A 16,490-nucleotide genomic window follows, 5' to 3' on the forward strand; every position below is an offset into this window, starting at 1 on the left:
CAACAGTTTGAGGGCCTATTCCCATGAAGTTCTTTCACCTGAAATAAAAGTAGTCATGAAATACTGTTATCGGCTTTTCTTGTATGTCACATTATATCATAAGGAATTAATAACAATTTGTCTTTATGTTTTTATACATATAGACAAAATATGTCCCAAGTGATGATGGAATTACATTAGAAATTAACAGTGTACTAGAACATAATTGTATTTAGTAAAGAACCAACTGAAGAAATATTCGTTCAAAGAAGTTTTCATATGATTCTTAATTTTGAATTATCTTAATACGAGAGTGTGATAGCGTTTTATATATTTAGCAAACAGCGGGTTACTGCGAAAATTGCGAAAATGTTTAGCTATTATATGATGTTCAATAACAATAAAATATTTATAATCATTTACATCAGGGTTTCTCACCCTGAGAATCGCGAACCCTAGGGGGTCGTGAGATGGTTTCATGGGGATCGCGAAGCTAAGCGGAAAACATAAATATAATTAGAATCTAATACCGCAAAATATTTTTAAATATTATTTCGAATTTGGTTCTGATACTCATATTTTTATCTTTATTCACACTGTTAACAAGAACGAAAATAGGTCTACTAAACATGTTCAACAGGTGCAGAGTATGTATGATATGAAATTGATGATAACTGCATATTGAAATACAAGAAAACTACAAATGCAACAAAACCTGCATATTGAAATACAATTAAAATTGAAAGCTGAGATACCTGAGCATGGTGTGATTTCACTAGTGCGACAATATCTGGTTCAATCTTCTTGAAGCACATTGTCAAGTCATTTAACATTCTCAGTAACTTTTTAACAACTGTCCAAGCTTTTAACCAACATTAGAAATCATTTTATTTTTCTATCATATGACCCAAAATTAAGGGTGTTATGAAGTTTTAAAATGTTCAAACGTCTCCATTTTTAAACATATGACAGATCGGATTCGATAATTGTAACATGAATGAACTGACCAAATTTCTTTTAATTCATTCGGTTTTAGGAAAGTTACTACAGATATCATGAGATCTCTGCAACGGGTATATAAAAAATCTACACAAGCTTATTACAAACCAAAAATTATAAGGGGGTCACTTGCAAGAGGATGTGATGAAATGGGGGTCGTGAGTGCAATTAGGTTAAGAACCATTAATTTACATAGATATACCTAGGTAAAAAATATAATTTCCTCAAAAGCAAAAAGATCTATGAACTAATAATAATTATATTGAGAATTTGAATATAATTGGTAAAGAACTTTCTGAAAGTTCTACATCTAATTTATGCATACAACTATTCAATTTCTGAGGACTGACTTGATCGATTTAAATGACAGAATGAAATTACATAAATTCCAATAGAAATATTTATATTTAATTATTACGTAAGTGATAAAAATTATCGTTTCGTCTGTCAGTACACTTTTGTACACCCAATACTTTTCAGCAGTATCAATTCTCTGAATTTCAATATCTCTCCTTGTTTCTCTAATGGATCCGGCATGAATGCACACCTTCTCCTCTGACTACTCAAGAGAATATAAATTGTTTAGTTTTTGCACTCTTGACTATGACTACACATTAGTAGACTGTATCACCATATCGAACTACTTTGCGGATTTTAACGATTTATTACAGGTCATTGTTATATAAAAATTTGGAAATTACACTTCTTAATTTATTCTTTTTGTTTCTTCTCCGAGGAATACGAACGTGCCATTTCTATGCAGGATTTGATATGGAAGACTCAGAAAGGATTGGTTAAGTGGAAAGACACAGAAGGAGGATTCCTGAATTTTGCCACACAGAATTGTAAAAAATATAGGCCTACTACACGCTCAAATATATCAGATATTAAATATCACTTCCAAACCTTGACGAAACCTTTAACTGAAACCAGCTTGTACGCCTATGCTCAATTTCACCCCTTCCCTAGTCCAGTCGCTACCGCGAGTGCGTCTTTGTTATACATGTTTCAGGGTTCGATTTCCAGAAAGCCTTGGGAGTAGGATGCTTCATGGTGATTGCTGAAAAGAGACGCTAAACTCAAACCTACCAACTTATCGCTACCTCGCCGAAAGCATTCTTACAGAAGACGAGAATGTCCTTAACCTTTAAAACTTAGCGAGAAGCATCTAAGTCCAAGGTCGTAAAGTACTTAGATTGTCCAAACTGATCTAAAATCTCTATAATATTCGGAAAAGGAAAACTATCACTAATTTTAATTTGATTTATCTACGAACATCAAAACATATACGAATCTTTGGTTTTCAAGATGTATCTATCTTTTTCAGCAGTATCAATACCGGAAAATTCCAAGGACTCTTACTTGAGGAAATTATACCTTCATCTAACATTTTATCTATTTGATTTTCCACTTCTGCTTTATATACCTCGGGAATACGGTACGGTTTCAGAGTTACTACGGTACCTCGTTTGTCTGGATGAATAGGGATGCTATGTTCGATTCAATCTGTATTTGAGAGCTTGTCTCCCTCTAAATAAAATAAATCATTATATTCCTCACAATGCGATAATATTAAAGTTTAATCTTCAGAATTCAAATGATTTAATCGCAGGTTCTTCCTAAGTAATTCTAAATGCGATATTAACCCTTTAGTTTGATTTACATTGTCAGACTTGTTCAGTACATAAACACTAGGACAATTCGTCGTACTGTTTACTGGTTCAAAATCTAAAGAAACTGGAGGAATTTGTACGTCTACTTCATTTTCAGTCAAATTCAAAATACTAGTAACACATTTGTTATTGGATGCTTTCACTATTGCGTCAGGCAGGAATACACCGTCTGTCAAAGTACGTTTTGACAAAAATCATATCCCATTATTCTCAGTCTTTATTTCAATTAGTTTTTCAGTACGTGCAGCGACTTTAACTTGAGTGCGTACATTTAATTTCAATTCGGCTTGTCCATGATATGAAATCACACAATTATGTTTGAGAAGAAAATATCTACCTATTATACCGGCTACATTAGGAGGTAATAAGTCACTGCGCATTACTTGAAAAGTATGAGTCACTCTGTTCTCGCCTATTTCTAGTCTAAGATCTAATATACCTAAAGTATGGGCATGAAAATTATTGAATCCATGCACTGGGTTGGATCCACATCTGTGAATCTTTTTCAACATAGACTGACGTAAATGGCTATACTTGATGATCGGAAGATTTGAGCCTGAATCTAACAACATTTCATAATTTTTATTTAAATCCATCATTCGTACTTTTATTTTACCCTATCCATTAATTATACTCTTAGTGGAACATTGACATAATTGGTCGTAACGTCCAATTGTATCAGACTTAACAGAATTTCTATCGACGCGATTAGATTCTTCTTGAGGTGGTGACACCTTCGTACAACTACCGGTACTACTTGTTTCTTCTGAGGAACAAAGGAAAATCTTCTTAACCCTATCACTTTGATTTCTACTACGATCAACATGTTTCTCAATTTTTGAAGAGTGGTGTATCGACAAACACAAAGATTTATTCTGACGACAAGATTGTGGCTTGCTGCTGTGTACAACACGACATTTATCTCTTAAATTACATTCATACATGTCAATGACGATGCGGTGAAACATTTTTCGATTTAGGTCGCTATGCGGCTGTGTGGCGCTGAGGACAAACATACACTGGGCGACGCGGAGAACGGCTACGCGTTTTGCGGCACTGAAAACTACGCGGAGAACGGCATCGCGTTTGGAGGCGCTGAGAACTGTTGTTTTCCTTGTTACAAACATCGATGCGTTTCTTAGTAGAAGTATGGGTACGCTTTTCACGAAAATATTAAGTATGTGTACAGCGTAAAGCACAACAAGAATTGGAATCCTCAATTGTATTACCACTATCACTACAATGTTCACATTATCATCTTCATAAGAATCTACTGAATGTTCACAATCTTCTAACCAATGTACCTTTTTCTTAAATTTAGCCCTATCGTTACGAGGACGAGAAGAGTTAGGGGAATCTCTGAGTTTACTTTGAGAACTCTTATTGGGGGAAAATTTCCTATTTCCTTTTCTATCTGACTTTTCATGACTACGATTTCAAGAATTTTCCCTATTTTCATTTCTAGATTGTAATGGCTTTCGTCTCTGAGACAAAATATGTGACTCTTCAACAAGAGCAAAATCAACTAATTGCGCGAATTTATCTTCTTCTGTACTTTTATTACCTGATCAGGATAGGAGTGCGGTTTTGGTAGGATGGTGCTGCTGTTGTGTTTACATCAGTTCCTGGCAAACGCGTTGGACAAGGGAGCGGAGAGTTTTACTCTGCAGTGTATCCAATGGTTTTCAAAAGTTGCAGTTTAGATGTATTGCATAGCCGAATCTCTTTACGCTTAGTAAAGAACGCCGTAAGTTATATGGTCGTAGTGAACCATTCCTGCAGTAACACAGATGTATTGTGAATAGTAATATATGAATGGAAATTACTAGAGACAGTCACCAGAAAATAATGAGTACACATTCTACATATCTTCTCGTCAAAAAATTCGGAACGAGTCGATCGACCAATTTTAATTCGTATTTTCTTTGCCACAGAGACCGTCTGATCCTTTCTACATTACTGAGGTTAGTTTGTTCGCAAGTTAATATAAAGCTTTTATTTATTTATTTATTTTCCTTGTTACTTAAAATTTTCTGCAAATAACTTCAATAAGTTTTGAAACTGTTTGTCTTAACTTGAACCAGGGGTTGATCCAAGCTCATTTTTTTTTTGGCGGGTGCGGTCGTTCGAAGTCAAATCAAGGTAAGAATGTATTGCAAAAATGATAATAATAATAAACAAATTTACAAAAGGAGAAGTAGCCATTGTTTGCAATTTCTAGAACAGAAATGGCCACGTGCGACTACGAAGGTAGACATTTTTTTAACAAGAACGCTAAGGTAAGTAATATCTTTCTATTTTTTGCTTCATTTGGCTTCTGAAACGTAAAACAAAAAAGTAAGGCCTACCTATTTTAGGTTTTATTTTACATCTGTAATACTCGTACAAAGGTGAAAATTCTTAGGTTTTATTATTTAAAAAATATGCTATTCTGGGGGAGGGGCAATTGCCCCATTCGATTCGCCCCTGACTTGAGCATATGCATGAAGTGGTTTATTACGAACAGGACAGAAAAGCTGTGATAGATTGATTACAAGTAACCCGGTTAGAAATACTGCTGCCTGCATTTTAGTCCCAAAACCGGCCGCCCGCACTCGTTCGCTGGTCAGGTAATATCACGAATTACTGTTTGAATTTGAGGATCGCTAATCCCCTGGACAAAAGATGCTTTTGTCAAATTATCAATAAGTGCGTGAGCATCGGCACTTTCACTGTCACTAGAGATTTTCGAAGCAGCAGCTCTCAAATCAGCTCGAATCACATCTAATTTGGTAGCGTATGAGCTAATCCTCTCATTTGTGCCTTGTCTGGCAGAAAACAATAAACAAGAATAATAATCAATAGATCTATGTGTAGTGTAGCATAATTCTCTTCTAAAATTCCTTAACTGTTTCCTAATAATTTGTGTTCATTCTGACTAAAATACGATTTCCTAGCTCTTTTAAAATTTTCGACTTTATAAACTTCAACAATACAGGTTGATAACGGAGGTTAACTAACCCTAAAGCAATTTCACAACTATCAATAAACTGTCTCAACTTAGAACGATCCCCTGTAAACGGTTCTGCAATAACTTGAATCCCCTGGGAAACTTTAACATATTCTGGTTGTTCTGAATTGCCGTCGCCTTCTACCATTTTCAAAATTTCAAAAATCCGATCCTACGTGGAAACAACAAATTAAACAAATGATTTCTTGGATTTTTGAGAAAACTCGTCGGCTTGAGCAACAATGCTTTTGCAGAGGAATCTTATTAAAATCTATCTCTAAATCTAAATTCACGAAGGATTTAATCACCTGTACGGGGTTTTAAATGACTAATTTTTCCACAATAATATGCACTGCATCTAATAAACACTAATATAATTTAATGAACTGGATTCACTAATGTGCGTGTGGCGTCACGATACAGTGAGCAGGATGTTTTGCTGGTTGATGGCTGGTCAAACAACAAAACCGTCCTTTTCCCTTTTTCGCTTCCGCCAAGGAGGATGGAATGGAAGTTAAATAGTTGGAAAAACTTTCATCACAATAAATTTCACACATACACTTAACAGTTTACTAAAAACAACTTAAGCTGGTATCAAAGTATACACCCTCACTATTGTTCCAGATATCCTAAGGTTGTTCAAGATATCGTAGGGTTGTTCAAGATATCCTAGGGTTGTTGAAGATATCCCACCAAGCCAAAAATGGTAAGACAATATAAGCTGGCCAAGTTGGAAGATAAGCAAATACTAACAGTGGCGTTTAGGCAAATAACAAGGGATCTTCATGAGAAGGGTAGATCTATAACATATCCCGTTCTGGAGGAAGTGGACAGGATGGAATTACGAACTTATGACTTACCAGCGAACGGATGGGAATTAGTAGATTTAATCGACGAAGCATTTGAACGACGGGGAATTTATTGGAATTTGGAAAATGTGTACAAACAACTCGTTAATGCTCATGGACGAATATATTTCGACTTCAGCAAGTCCGGCAAGGAGGCATTGGTCCATACTAAATATGCATAATAAATTTACAAAATTAAAAATAGTGCAAAACAACGCCCAAAGGTCGAAAATTGCCACGATGGAATTAAGAAGATTTGTTGAAATCTACGAAATAGACATAGTAAACATACAGGAACCATATACTGTCAAGAGCAAATTAATAGCATTTCCGCCGACAGCAACAATAATAAAGGAAGGAAACGATCCGAAAGCAATAACGGTAATCATGAATAAAAACATTGAAGTACTAAAAATTGCGCAATATTGTGACGAATGGACAGTATGCACGGAGGTAACCTTCGGTAACAAATCCTTTTGGCTGATAAATTCTTACTTTCAATACAGTTTAAATATTCAGGATTTCATACAGAAAATACAAACAATAATTTGGCAAAATCAAAGAACTAATTTTATTATTACAATAGATGCAAACGCAAAACCAAGCATGTGGGGCTCACCGATAACAGATGACAAAGGCGAAATCCTGGAAGATTTTGTTCTACAAAATGGTTTAAGGGTTATAAATAAAGGCAACAGACCAACATTCGCAGGCCCGAGAGGAAAGTCTTTCATTGATGTTACTATAAGTACTATTCAATTAGAGGAACATATAGTGAACTGGACAGTTCAAGACAATGTAACAACAAGCGACCATGAAGTAATAACATTTAACATAGAAGATACTACACTTGGAACAAAAGGTGAGAATTATAACATACGAAAAATTGATTGGGAACTTTTCGAGAAAAACCTGTGCTTACCACAAATTGATGACTACGATGACCTAGATAAATTGGTAACCGATATAGAAAATAAAACAAAGAAATCTATAGAGGAATCAATTCCAGAAGTCAAGACAAAGAAAAAATATAATGACTTTTGGTCCCCAAAACTAGAAAGACTAAAGAAGATAGCAAAAGCAAAAAGAAAAAGCTACCAATCTACAATAATTCCTATACTTAAAGAAAGAAGACTAGAAAATTATAGGCTAGCGAAACAAAAATATACAGAGGAATTATTAGCTGCTAAAAAAAGAGTTGGGAACTATTTCTAAAAAATAATATAGAACTGGATCAATGGGGGTTTCCCTACAAACTAATCATGCAGAAAATTAACAACATAACGCTAACTACACTAAAGAATAATGATAATTCATATACGAAAACAAGAGAAGAAACTATGCTTAAACTGTCAAATAAATTCTTTCCGAGAGATGACGTAAATGAAGAAACAGATCAAGAACGGAAACTAAGAGAAGACTATAACCAAATTATCAGAAAATAACATGAAGACCGAATTGACCTAGTAACCAATGAGGAAATCGAACAAATAATAAAGAAATTGAAATCAGGAAAAGCCCCTGGATTAGACGGAATAAAAAATGAAATTTATAAAAAGAAGAAAGAAATATGGATACCTTATTTAACTAAATTATGCAATACTCTACTAAGGAAGAGAAAATTTCCGCTTTCTTGGAAGGAATCAAAATTAATAATATTAATGAAAAGTGAAGACAGAGACCCAACAGATGTAAGCTCCTACAGACCAATATGCCTCCTCCGTAATATTTCCAAAATTTATGAAAAAACAATAGTTTCCAGATTACACAAATATAGGAATATTGAAGGAGATAACTTGCAATACGGCTTTAGGAGGGGCAAATCAACTGAGGACGCTCTAAATCCTTTTGTGGACAACATTTTGGATCGCAGGAGTGCAAAAAAGTACGTATTAACCTTGTTTGTAGATATAGAAGGGGCTTTCGACAATCTGTGGATCCCCTCGCTGGTACAAAGACTAAAAGAGCTGAAAATACCAGAATACCTAGTGAACACAATAAAAGATTATTTTCAAGACAGAAAAATAATAATAAAAGAAGAGAATGGAGATATAAGCATTAATACACAAAAAGGATGCCCACAGGGATCTATTCTAGGTCCATTGATGTGGGACATTGAATTCCAGCCATGCCTGAAAGCATTAAACAAAAATAAATGCGTAGATAGAGTAATAGCCTTTGCAGATGACCTAGCAGTAATAACATCAGCAAACACAAGAAGGGAAATCGAAGAAAACTCAAAAGAAATAATAAGAATATTGCAAGATTGGAGTTCAGAAAGTAAACTAAAATTATCCAAGAAAAAAACCAAATATATGATTTTCGGAACAAAACTGGTAAGGGATCCAACCATCAAAATTGGAGAAGAAAAAATAAAAAGAGTAAGCGAATTCAAATATCTTGGCATTCAGGTAGATGATAAACTAAATTTTGGACATCACATAAATTACATTAGTGATAAAGGACAGAAAGTTACCAATAAAGTAATAAATATAGCAAGTAATAAATATAAGCTTCCACGAAAAATAATAAAAATATACCACGACTCAATTTTAGGGGCAACTATGAATTATGCTGCCATCGTTTGAGCTCACAGGCTGTTAGAGAACAATGCACTAAAACTGAAAATAGAAAGACCCCAAAGAAATATAATGATCAGACTAAGCGGGGCATTTGGTACTACTCCCCATAATGCACTAGCTGTATTGTTGGGGTTAAAACCAATGCATTTATTAATAATCCAACGGGCGGCAATGTATTGGTTTAAAAAAGGAAACAAAAGTAGGGTACAGGACCTAATAGGGAAAGAAATATATAACATACAAGACATAGAGCAAGTAGTTTATTGATCCTAATGAGATTACAAGTCCACGAGCTGGGGCGCTAAGTGTAACTAAGTGTCTATAGAAAATGTTTATAAAACTTACTTGACATGTCCCAATCCCTAAATACTTTCACAGAGAAGAACTCACTCACAAGATAAAACTAAACTTCACTAGACTGGGAGGGCACGAGTCAGTCCTGGTAGAAGGATTAGGTGCATAGGTGTAACTATTTGATCTATCGGTATGTTTAAGCCAGCTAAGCAATGAACTTAGAGTCTGTCTAAACACACATTAAATAGGGGAGTTACCAGAGAAGGTTGGTGCACAAGTGTAACTATTTGATCTACCGGTATGTTTAGGCCAGCTAAGCAATGAACCTAGAGTCTGTATAAACACACATCAAATAGGGGAGTGACAGAACTTCGACCGTCAACTTCCTAAGCTCGCCAGCAGTTTTTTCGCGCACAGGTCCCGGCTGGAGCTAAGCTTGCAGAAATAGATTGCCAAGTTCGAAGGAGGCAACTTTGACCGTCAGTTCCCTAAGCCGACCAGCAATTATGGACAGATCACTGGCTGTCAAGCTTTCAAAAACAGAGTGCCAAGTTAGCCACCGATACAAGGTATGGATGGTAACCAAGAGAAAAGGAAGGCTTCCGGGGAAGCCGACAGAATGAGGGGCAGAGTGACGGCAAGGATTACTAGGATCCTCGGAAGTTTCTGGACTAAGTCGTAATTAACACATTGCGGACTCCGTCTAGATAGCACGACTTTGAGGGTGCCAGAAACAAGGGACCAAGTCTGACGATCGAGCCGAAAATAGGGGATTTTATGGGGCTCGATTGGCTTAGCACTCAGCACCAATTTACGTGCCGGGCGCATGGATGTAGCGTGTGCACACGTTGCACTAGGACCGTAAGGTCAAAGGTTGGACAAGCGTGGTAGCCTGAAAGTTCCCTGGGGAGGAACCAAGGAGTAGTCAGCAGCCTGAAAAGAAAGCTGATTGGTATGCGCACGATACTAAGAGCAAAGTCAACTGAGAAAAGTACTTCTCCGTGCGACGGAGAAGATAGCGATTAAAACTCGACATGCTTTTAACAGCAAGATTGGTTTACAACAAGGTGCCTGGTTGGCGCTAAATGAGAAGAAAAGATTCTGTTAGTGCGCATGCGTGTATGTATGTGTAAACTCCATTCCGTGTATTTGTGTGTGTTGCCCCCAAACTCTGGTAGAGTGGTATACATCGAGATATACGATAATCATACCTAGTTTCCAGTAAAAATATAAAACCTGAAAGATTTTAAGTATTAAACATGAAAGATTTTATATATGTTTGAACCAAGGTTCTTCTTCTTATAATTTATGGTTAGAACCTTCATAAATCATATATAAATATCTGCAGTTTGAGAACAGAAAAAGAATCATCTTTTTAGAAGCAGAAACGAAAAGATTTTAAACACACAGATTATATGGACTTCTTTACAAGTCTTCTACCACTAGTAATAATAATATTAATAATAATAATATAACTAATACAAAGATACACATATACTATACATAGAGACAGACATCTCCCTGTTACAGGGGGAACGTTATTATCTACCAGACAGTTGAACTCTAGGGTCAAGTATGGGGAGATGAGGAGCGATACACGGGAAGGCGAGAAATCTTTCGTTCCAGCTAACGGAGAACAAGAACACTCAACAGAAATTTGTATTTTAAAAGAAGTAAATTAAAAATAATTCTGTTGCCGTAAGAAAATGAAAAAAGAGAAAAAATTAAGCAAAAAATAATTCGTGAATTGCGCACACTACAATATTTACCAGTGCAATTATCGCCCTCGCATAATAGCAGCACCTTAAGTTTGAAATAAAAATATTAGCAAAAAAATCTCTGTATGAAAATCGCAGTCTACGAGATTTTTCTTTGCGACAAAAGCGTGGAATTTTGACAGCGGTGGAAGAGGAACTTGTTTCTTTTGTGTGTGATGTGCGCAATGATGGGTGTTCAATTTCATGTAAAGTGGTGTGAATAAAAGCACGAAAAATCGCAAGAACGAACAATATTTTACACACACACATACACACATAATTCAAAGCAACTCAAGGGTGGCATTATAAAGATTTATACGATGCAATGGTCTCATACGTATGTATTTTTATTGTACGTTACTGTATATAGGCTACAATTTATTTTTTATGTTGACAGAATGCTATATGTATAAGAATTCGAATTTGTTTTAATCGTAATGATAATAGAATGGCAGCTGGCCTTGCGTAATAGTCGCAGTTGTATTTTCGCATGAAAAAAATGGTACATGGTAATGGTACACATGGTAATATGCAACAGGTTCACCTCAGAAATCAGATTTATGTGCCGCAATATTATCTTACCCTTTCACCCCTAGAATAAACCTTAAATCTGCCCGCCTCCCAATGTTGAAGTCAACTCTGCTCCGCAGATCCTCCAGAGCATTGTTTTTCAACTTCCTGAATATTTTGAACATCGCTTAAAAAAAGAATTATAGAAACTATCTTACTGCCCCCCCTCAAATGTTCAAGACAGATTTGCGCCGCTGGTAAAAATTATTATCATTTATAAAAAAAATATCAAAGGAGTGGGTCGCGATGTCTTGGATACGTTCAGTGGAGTGTGTTCTCAGTCAAAAAGTTTGAGAATCACTGAAATATACCACATTATCAGCCTTTGCAAGATAACAAGCTAACCACCTGCTAATTCTAAAATTTGACTCTTCGTTAGTAATTTTAACCATTAGTAATTTGGTTGCATAAGGTATATCATCGTGATAGCCATCATACACATTCTGCCATTACTACATTTATTGATAACATTCCTATTAAATAATTCACCTTCAGAAACTTACCAAGCCTTTCGCTTCTACAACATCAAACAGTCGGAGATTCTGCACTTTAGAATTCGATTTCTTGCTCAAGGTGAAAAGCACGTAGGCGTATTCCATTAACGAGCAAAAGACGAATACTATGCAAGATATGTGCCACACGTCAATACATTTGAGTCCAATCGATGGAGGGGACCGTGACCTGAAAGTAGGACAATAAGTAGTATTATATTTAAGATCAAGATCATATAGTATTATATTTCTCTCCAGGAATACATATATCTGTATTAATCTGGAACGAATTTAAAAGTTGATACATGCTTCATATCATTATAGTGTGTACTCGAAACCCTTCCTGAAATGCTCACCTTATTTTTTGAATTGTTTTCATTTGATTATTCAAAATGCTCTTCAGTCTATTAATGGTTATCTAGGGCCAGATCCCGGGTTTTAAAGAGCAAATCTCAGAATTCGAAGACTCTATTACATATGGAAATCTGCACCATGGTCACGAGATCAGGTGGTAGCACACACAGCTTCTTCTGCTACCGTTGCGGAGATATAAGCGTGAACAGTTAGAAATTGAGTTCCATACTATACATTACAAAGTCAGATTCCGGATCAGATTTTTCGGAAACGATCGGGTAAGGAAACTCAGCGAATACATATCAAATTAGTGTTGGGAGCCCAGCACATTTTGAATGAAAAATGTTTGTCCCTGGGGCACTCGCAGGGTCCCACGCGGGGCCCAACTCAAAATTTGCAAATGGAACCGGAGATCAAGTAGCATATTGTATGAAAGCTATTGTTAAATAAAAGAAGATAGAACAAATCTCAACTTCTACGATAACCCTGTTCAAACTGGCAACTGGTCAAAATGTCAATACAACCTACATTAGAAAATCTGTGGCAACGCTTCTAAATCCGTTAAGTTGAGGCAATAACAAAACAGAAAAACGCGTTTAAAAGTGCAAAGTATTGAAGTAAAGCAAATTGTGCAGAGTCTCTCACAGAGTCGCACAACGGACCTTATCCGATTATGTGTGACTTCGAAGAACCAATGAATCATAGAATGACCATGACCATTGGATTTCGTGTCCTAGAAGAGAAAGGATACATTGTCAATCGCAACCGTCGTGGAGGGTGAGAAGTTAAAAAAGAAACGTTATATGCTTCGCGAATCGGGAAACCATATTTCCAGATCGCACCGTGAAATTTCTATTGGGGGACTTGCTGAAGGAGCAACATGATGGTAAAGACGAAAAGGAGTGACCTTGAAACTGTGAGACAACTTGGAGAGGAGTGGGGTTCGAAAAAACTGGAATAATGGTGTAGAAATAAAATATAACGCGGGGTGCTTTTCTAGGGCTATAGGGAATGGTCAAGAATAATATTTCGTTAAACCAATTTGATAGTTGTAAACTCGGGAAAGAACACGATAACCAAGTGGGGTGGAAGACGAGCCCAAAAATATAGTGAACGTACCAGAAGGTAGTGTTTCATAGAATATTGACACATAATACCCTGTGACAATACAATATTGAGTTGCAGCAAATGCAATTTATTGGAAGAATATTTGGATGAAATATAAGTAAACAAAACTATCTCCAAAGAAAATAGATATTCAACTTTGCATATATGTATTGGCATGTTTACAGAATGTTACTTCAATAAAAAAATCATATATTGCGCTAGACAAAATGAAAACAAATATCATAAAATTCAATGAAAACAGACTCTCTCCAGAAAATGCATTAAAGAAATACACATGTTACAGGAAGCACATCGAATAAACACTCCATCAAAACAATTATCTGATTGACAATTTTCCTTGTCAGTTGTGAAAGAAAAACACACCTCATTCACATTCTGAAAAGTTTCTACATGTTTAACATTATATTCGCATTTCTCGCATGCATAAATGATAATGTCTCTAAAAACAGGAACTCGTAATTTGTTATGTACCAAAGATTGAACGTTTAAAAGAAACTTCCCGTTTTGGGCAATGTTAATATTGTCCAGTGAAATTCGAAGATAAACGGCCCGTACCAAACATTTTTATTGCCGCAGGAAGTGCACATCATTAGGCTATCCTAAGAAGTTGTTCTCGGAGAATTGTAGCCAGGTCAATCCAATGATCAAGTGCATATTTGCAGTCTTCGGGGTGGTCTGCGTCAATCTGACAGAATCGTTGAATCCAACAATTCGTCAAGGAATGTTTGCATGCCCAAGGTGTTTTGCCCGGACCAGCAATCTAATATAACCAATGCTTTACCTTCGCTGAATATCGTTGCCTTTACGAAGTTGTTAACCCAATCCTGTACGTGGGCTTGGGACATCTTTCCAGATTTACTACACGTGACGTATAGATTCCGTGTTAGAGTGGCACTCAATTGCTCAAGAATACGAGGTCCGTATACATTACCCGTTGTTTCTTGTAAACATTGTAATGAGTTACATTAATTTAGGATTCGAAAAAAAAGATGGAAACATTTGTCACCTGTTAAGCACTAGTGGCGCCATTAGCGGTGACCGGTAGAATTATTTTGTACTTATAGCGCTTCACAGGCGATACCGTCATAATCATTCTAAAACCCAAACTGGGAAAAAGTCTACTGGAAACTATAGGAATAATTCATCTAATATGTCAATTTTCAAGTTACTTATCGAAGGTACGTCGTTATAATTCCGATTGATACCAATTGGTTTAGTCTGGAATATTAAAACATTAACGAAAGTTGGAAAAGATAAGTGTATTTTTCAAATAGTCTTGTTTTTTTATTAAAAAAGTGAAGTGGTTTAAATTTTCCGAGATATATAGTTAAAGTAGTCTGAAAAGTCAAATTGATAGTGGCATATGTAGGGAAATGTGAGTTGTTAATGTGGTATCAATATATTGGTGAGATAGGCTATATTATATATTGTCGTATCCAGCTATATTTGATGTCTACGTTTCGGAATCTGCAAACTGGTGAGTTGAAATTAATTATTTATTTTGGTTATTTGGCCATTTGCTTATGATTAATCAATGTAGTCTAAAGCCCTTATGGCAGTTTGTAAGGTCCAATACAGATATCCAGTTGGTTAATTGTTTCTTGTTCATGATGCAGTTTAGATTTTTCATAAATCGTTGTTTCATTATAATAATTGAGTTTCACTTCTGTATCCCAGAATATACCTATATTTTATGGATAGATGAATGCGAAGATAAGAACCATCATAATTGCTTATTGTAAAAAATTGGCTTCGATCCTTCTACTAAGGTAATATCGGAATTTTATGCGCTACCTTCCCAATAAAACCTGCCTTTAATATACTGAATAAAATGTAGGGAGAATTTTATACCCGCCCTCCCAGTGACAACACCGAAGACTAAGTAGTTAGGTAGTAGGTACGTTACATAAACTTTCAGAATTATTATATTTCTATGCTGCTTATGTGATTTAATTTTCTGCAGCTAGAAACAGTTTGGGTTGGTTTCATTGGTTTCTGTTAAAAGCTAATGTCTTTCATAGTATGGTTTTTGCATTTAGTGGAAATAAGGCAAGCAAAATAAGAAGGGACGATTTCTCTATTCGGTTGTAGTTTTTCTTGTGCAGCAGTGTACTTATATGACTGATAGCATTTATCATTATTTTGTATATATTTTTTTCAGAAACGTAAAGATAAGTACAGACTGTGTGCCTATATACATATATTTAGTTATCATGGCTAATTGGCAATTGTATTTAATCTATTTTGATAATGGCGACGAGGGATTATTTATAAACAGGTATAATGATTTGTTGTACTATTCATTTTTGGAAGAAAACGCCTCAGGGGTAGAAAATGAAGTTAGACGAATGCCTGCTTCGAGTGGCAGTCCTTTCGTTGTTACAAACACAACTCAGTGCGCGATGACCTTGGGAGCAGGTGGTTTAGATAATCCCTGTAATGTAGGTCAGGAAGGCGACCAGAGCAGGTACATTTTAGAAGGAGAAATAGCTAATAGCCAGCCGAATGTAGCTTGTGTTAATGAAAGAGAAAAAGATAAGGAATTTAACAATAGTAAAAATATAACCCATTTCTTACTTTTTGTACTTCCTTTTTAAAATTAACATTAGATGCCGCAAAAGGTAGTTTCCAAGAATATGTAAATAGAATTCCAGAATGTAATGTTAACAATTATCATAGTTTGTTTATGTTTGGGATTGAAGTATATAAGATAACAAAATTAAATTTATTCCCTGTGGAATCAGTATTAATTGCTGCCTTAGGTAAAACTAGCGATTGTTTACTAAGGAGCTGTTGAGTATTTTTGCAATTACTCACGATTGGATA

General features: G+C 35.6%; 1 protein-coding gene across 1 annotated transcript in view; it reads right to left on the reverse strand.

Annotated features, from left to right (window-relative positions):
- Positions 1 to 8,581: 8,581 nt before the first annotated feature.
- LOC145669990 (pH-sensitive chloride channel 2-like) overlaps positions 8,582 to 16,490 on the reverse strand; it is an 84,791-nt gene continuing 76,882 nt past the window's right edge. Inside the window, exons 4-5 of the mRNA XM_081738331.1 lie at positions 12,195 to 12,372; positions 8,582 to 8,620 (exon numbers count right to left, since the gene is read on the reverse strand). Of these exons, the coding sequence (XP_081594457.1) occupies positions 8,582 to 8,620; positions 12,195 to 12,372 (217 nt within the window). The remainder of the gene's footprint in view (positions 8,621 to 12,194; positions 12,373 to 16,490) is intronic.

Source organism: Thermobia domestica, chromosome 14, assembly GCF_964235325.1.
Source record: "Thermobia domestica chromosome 14, izTheDome1.hap1.1, whole genome shotgun sequence".
NCBI classification, from domain to species: Eukaryota; Metazoa; Arthropoda; class Insecta; order Zygentoma; family Lepismatidae; genus Thermobia; species Thermobia domestica.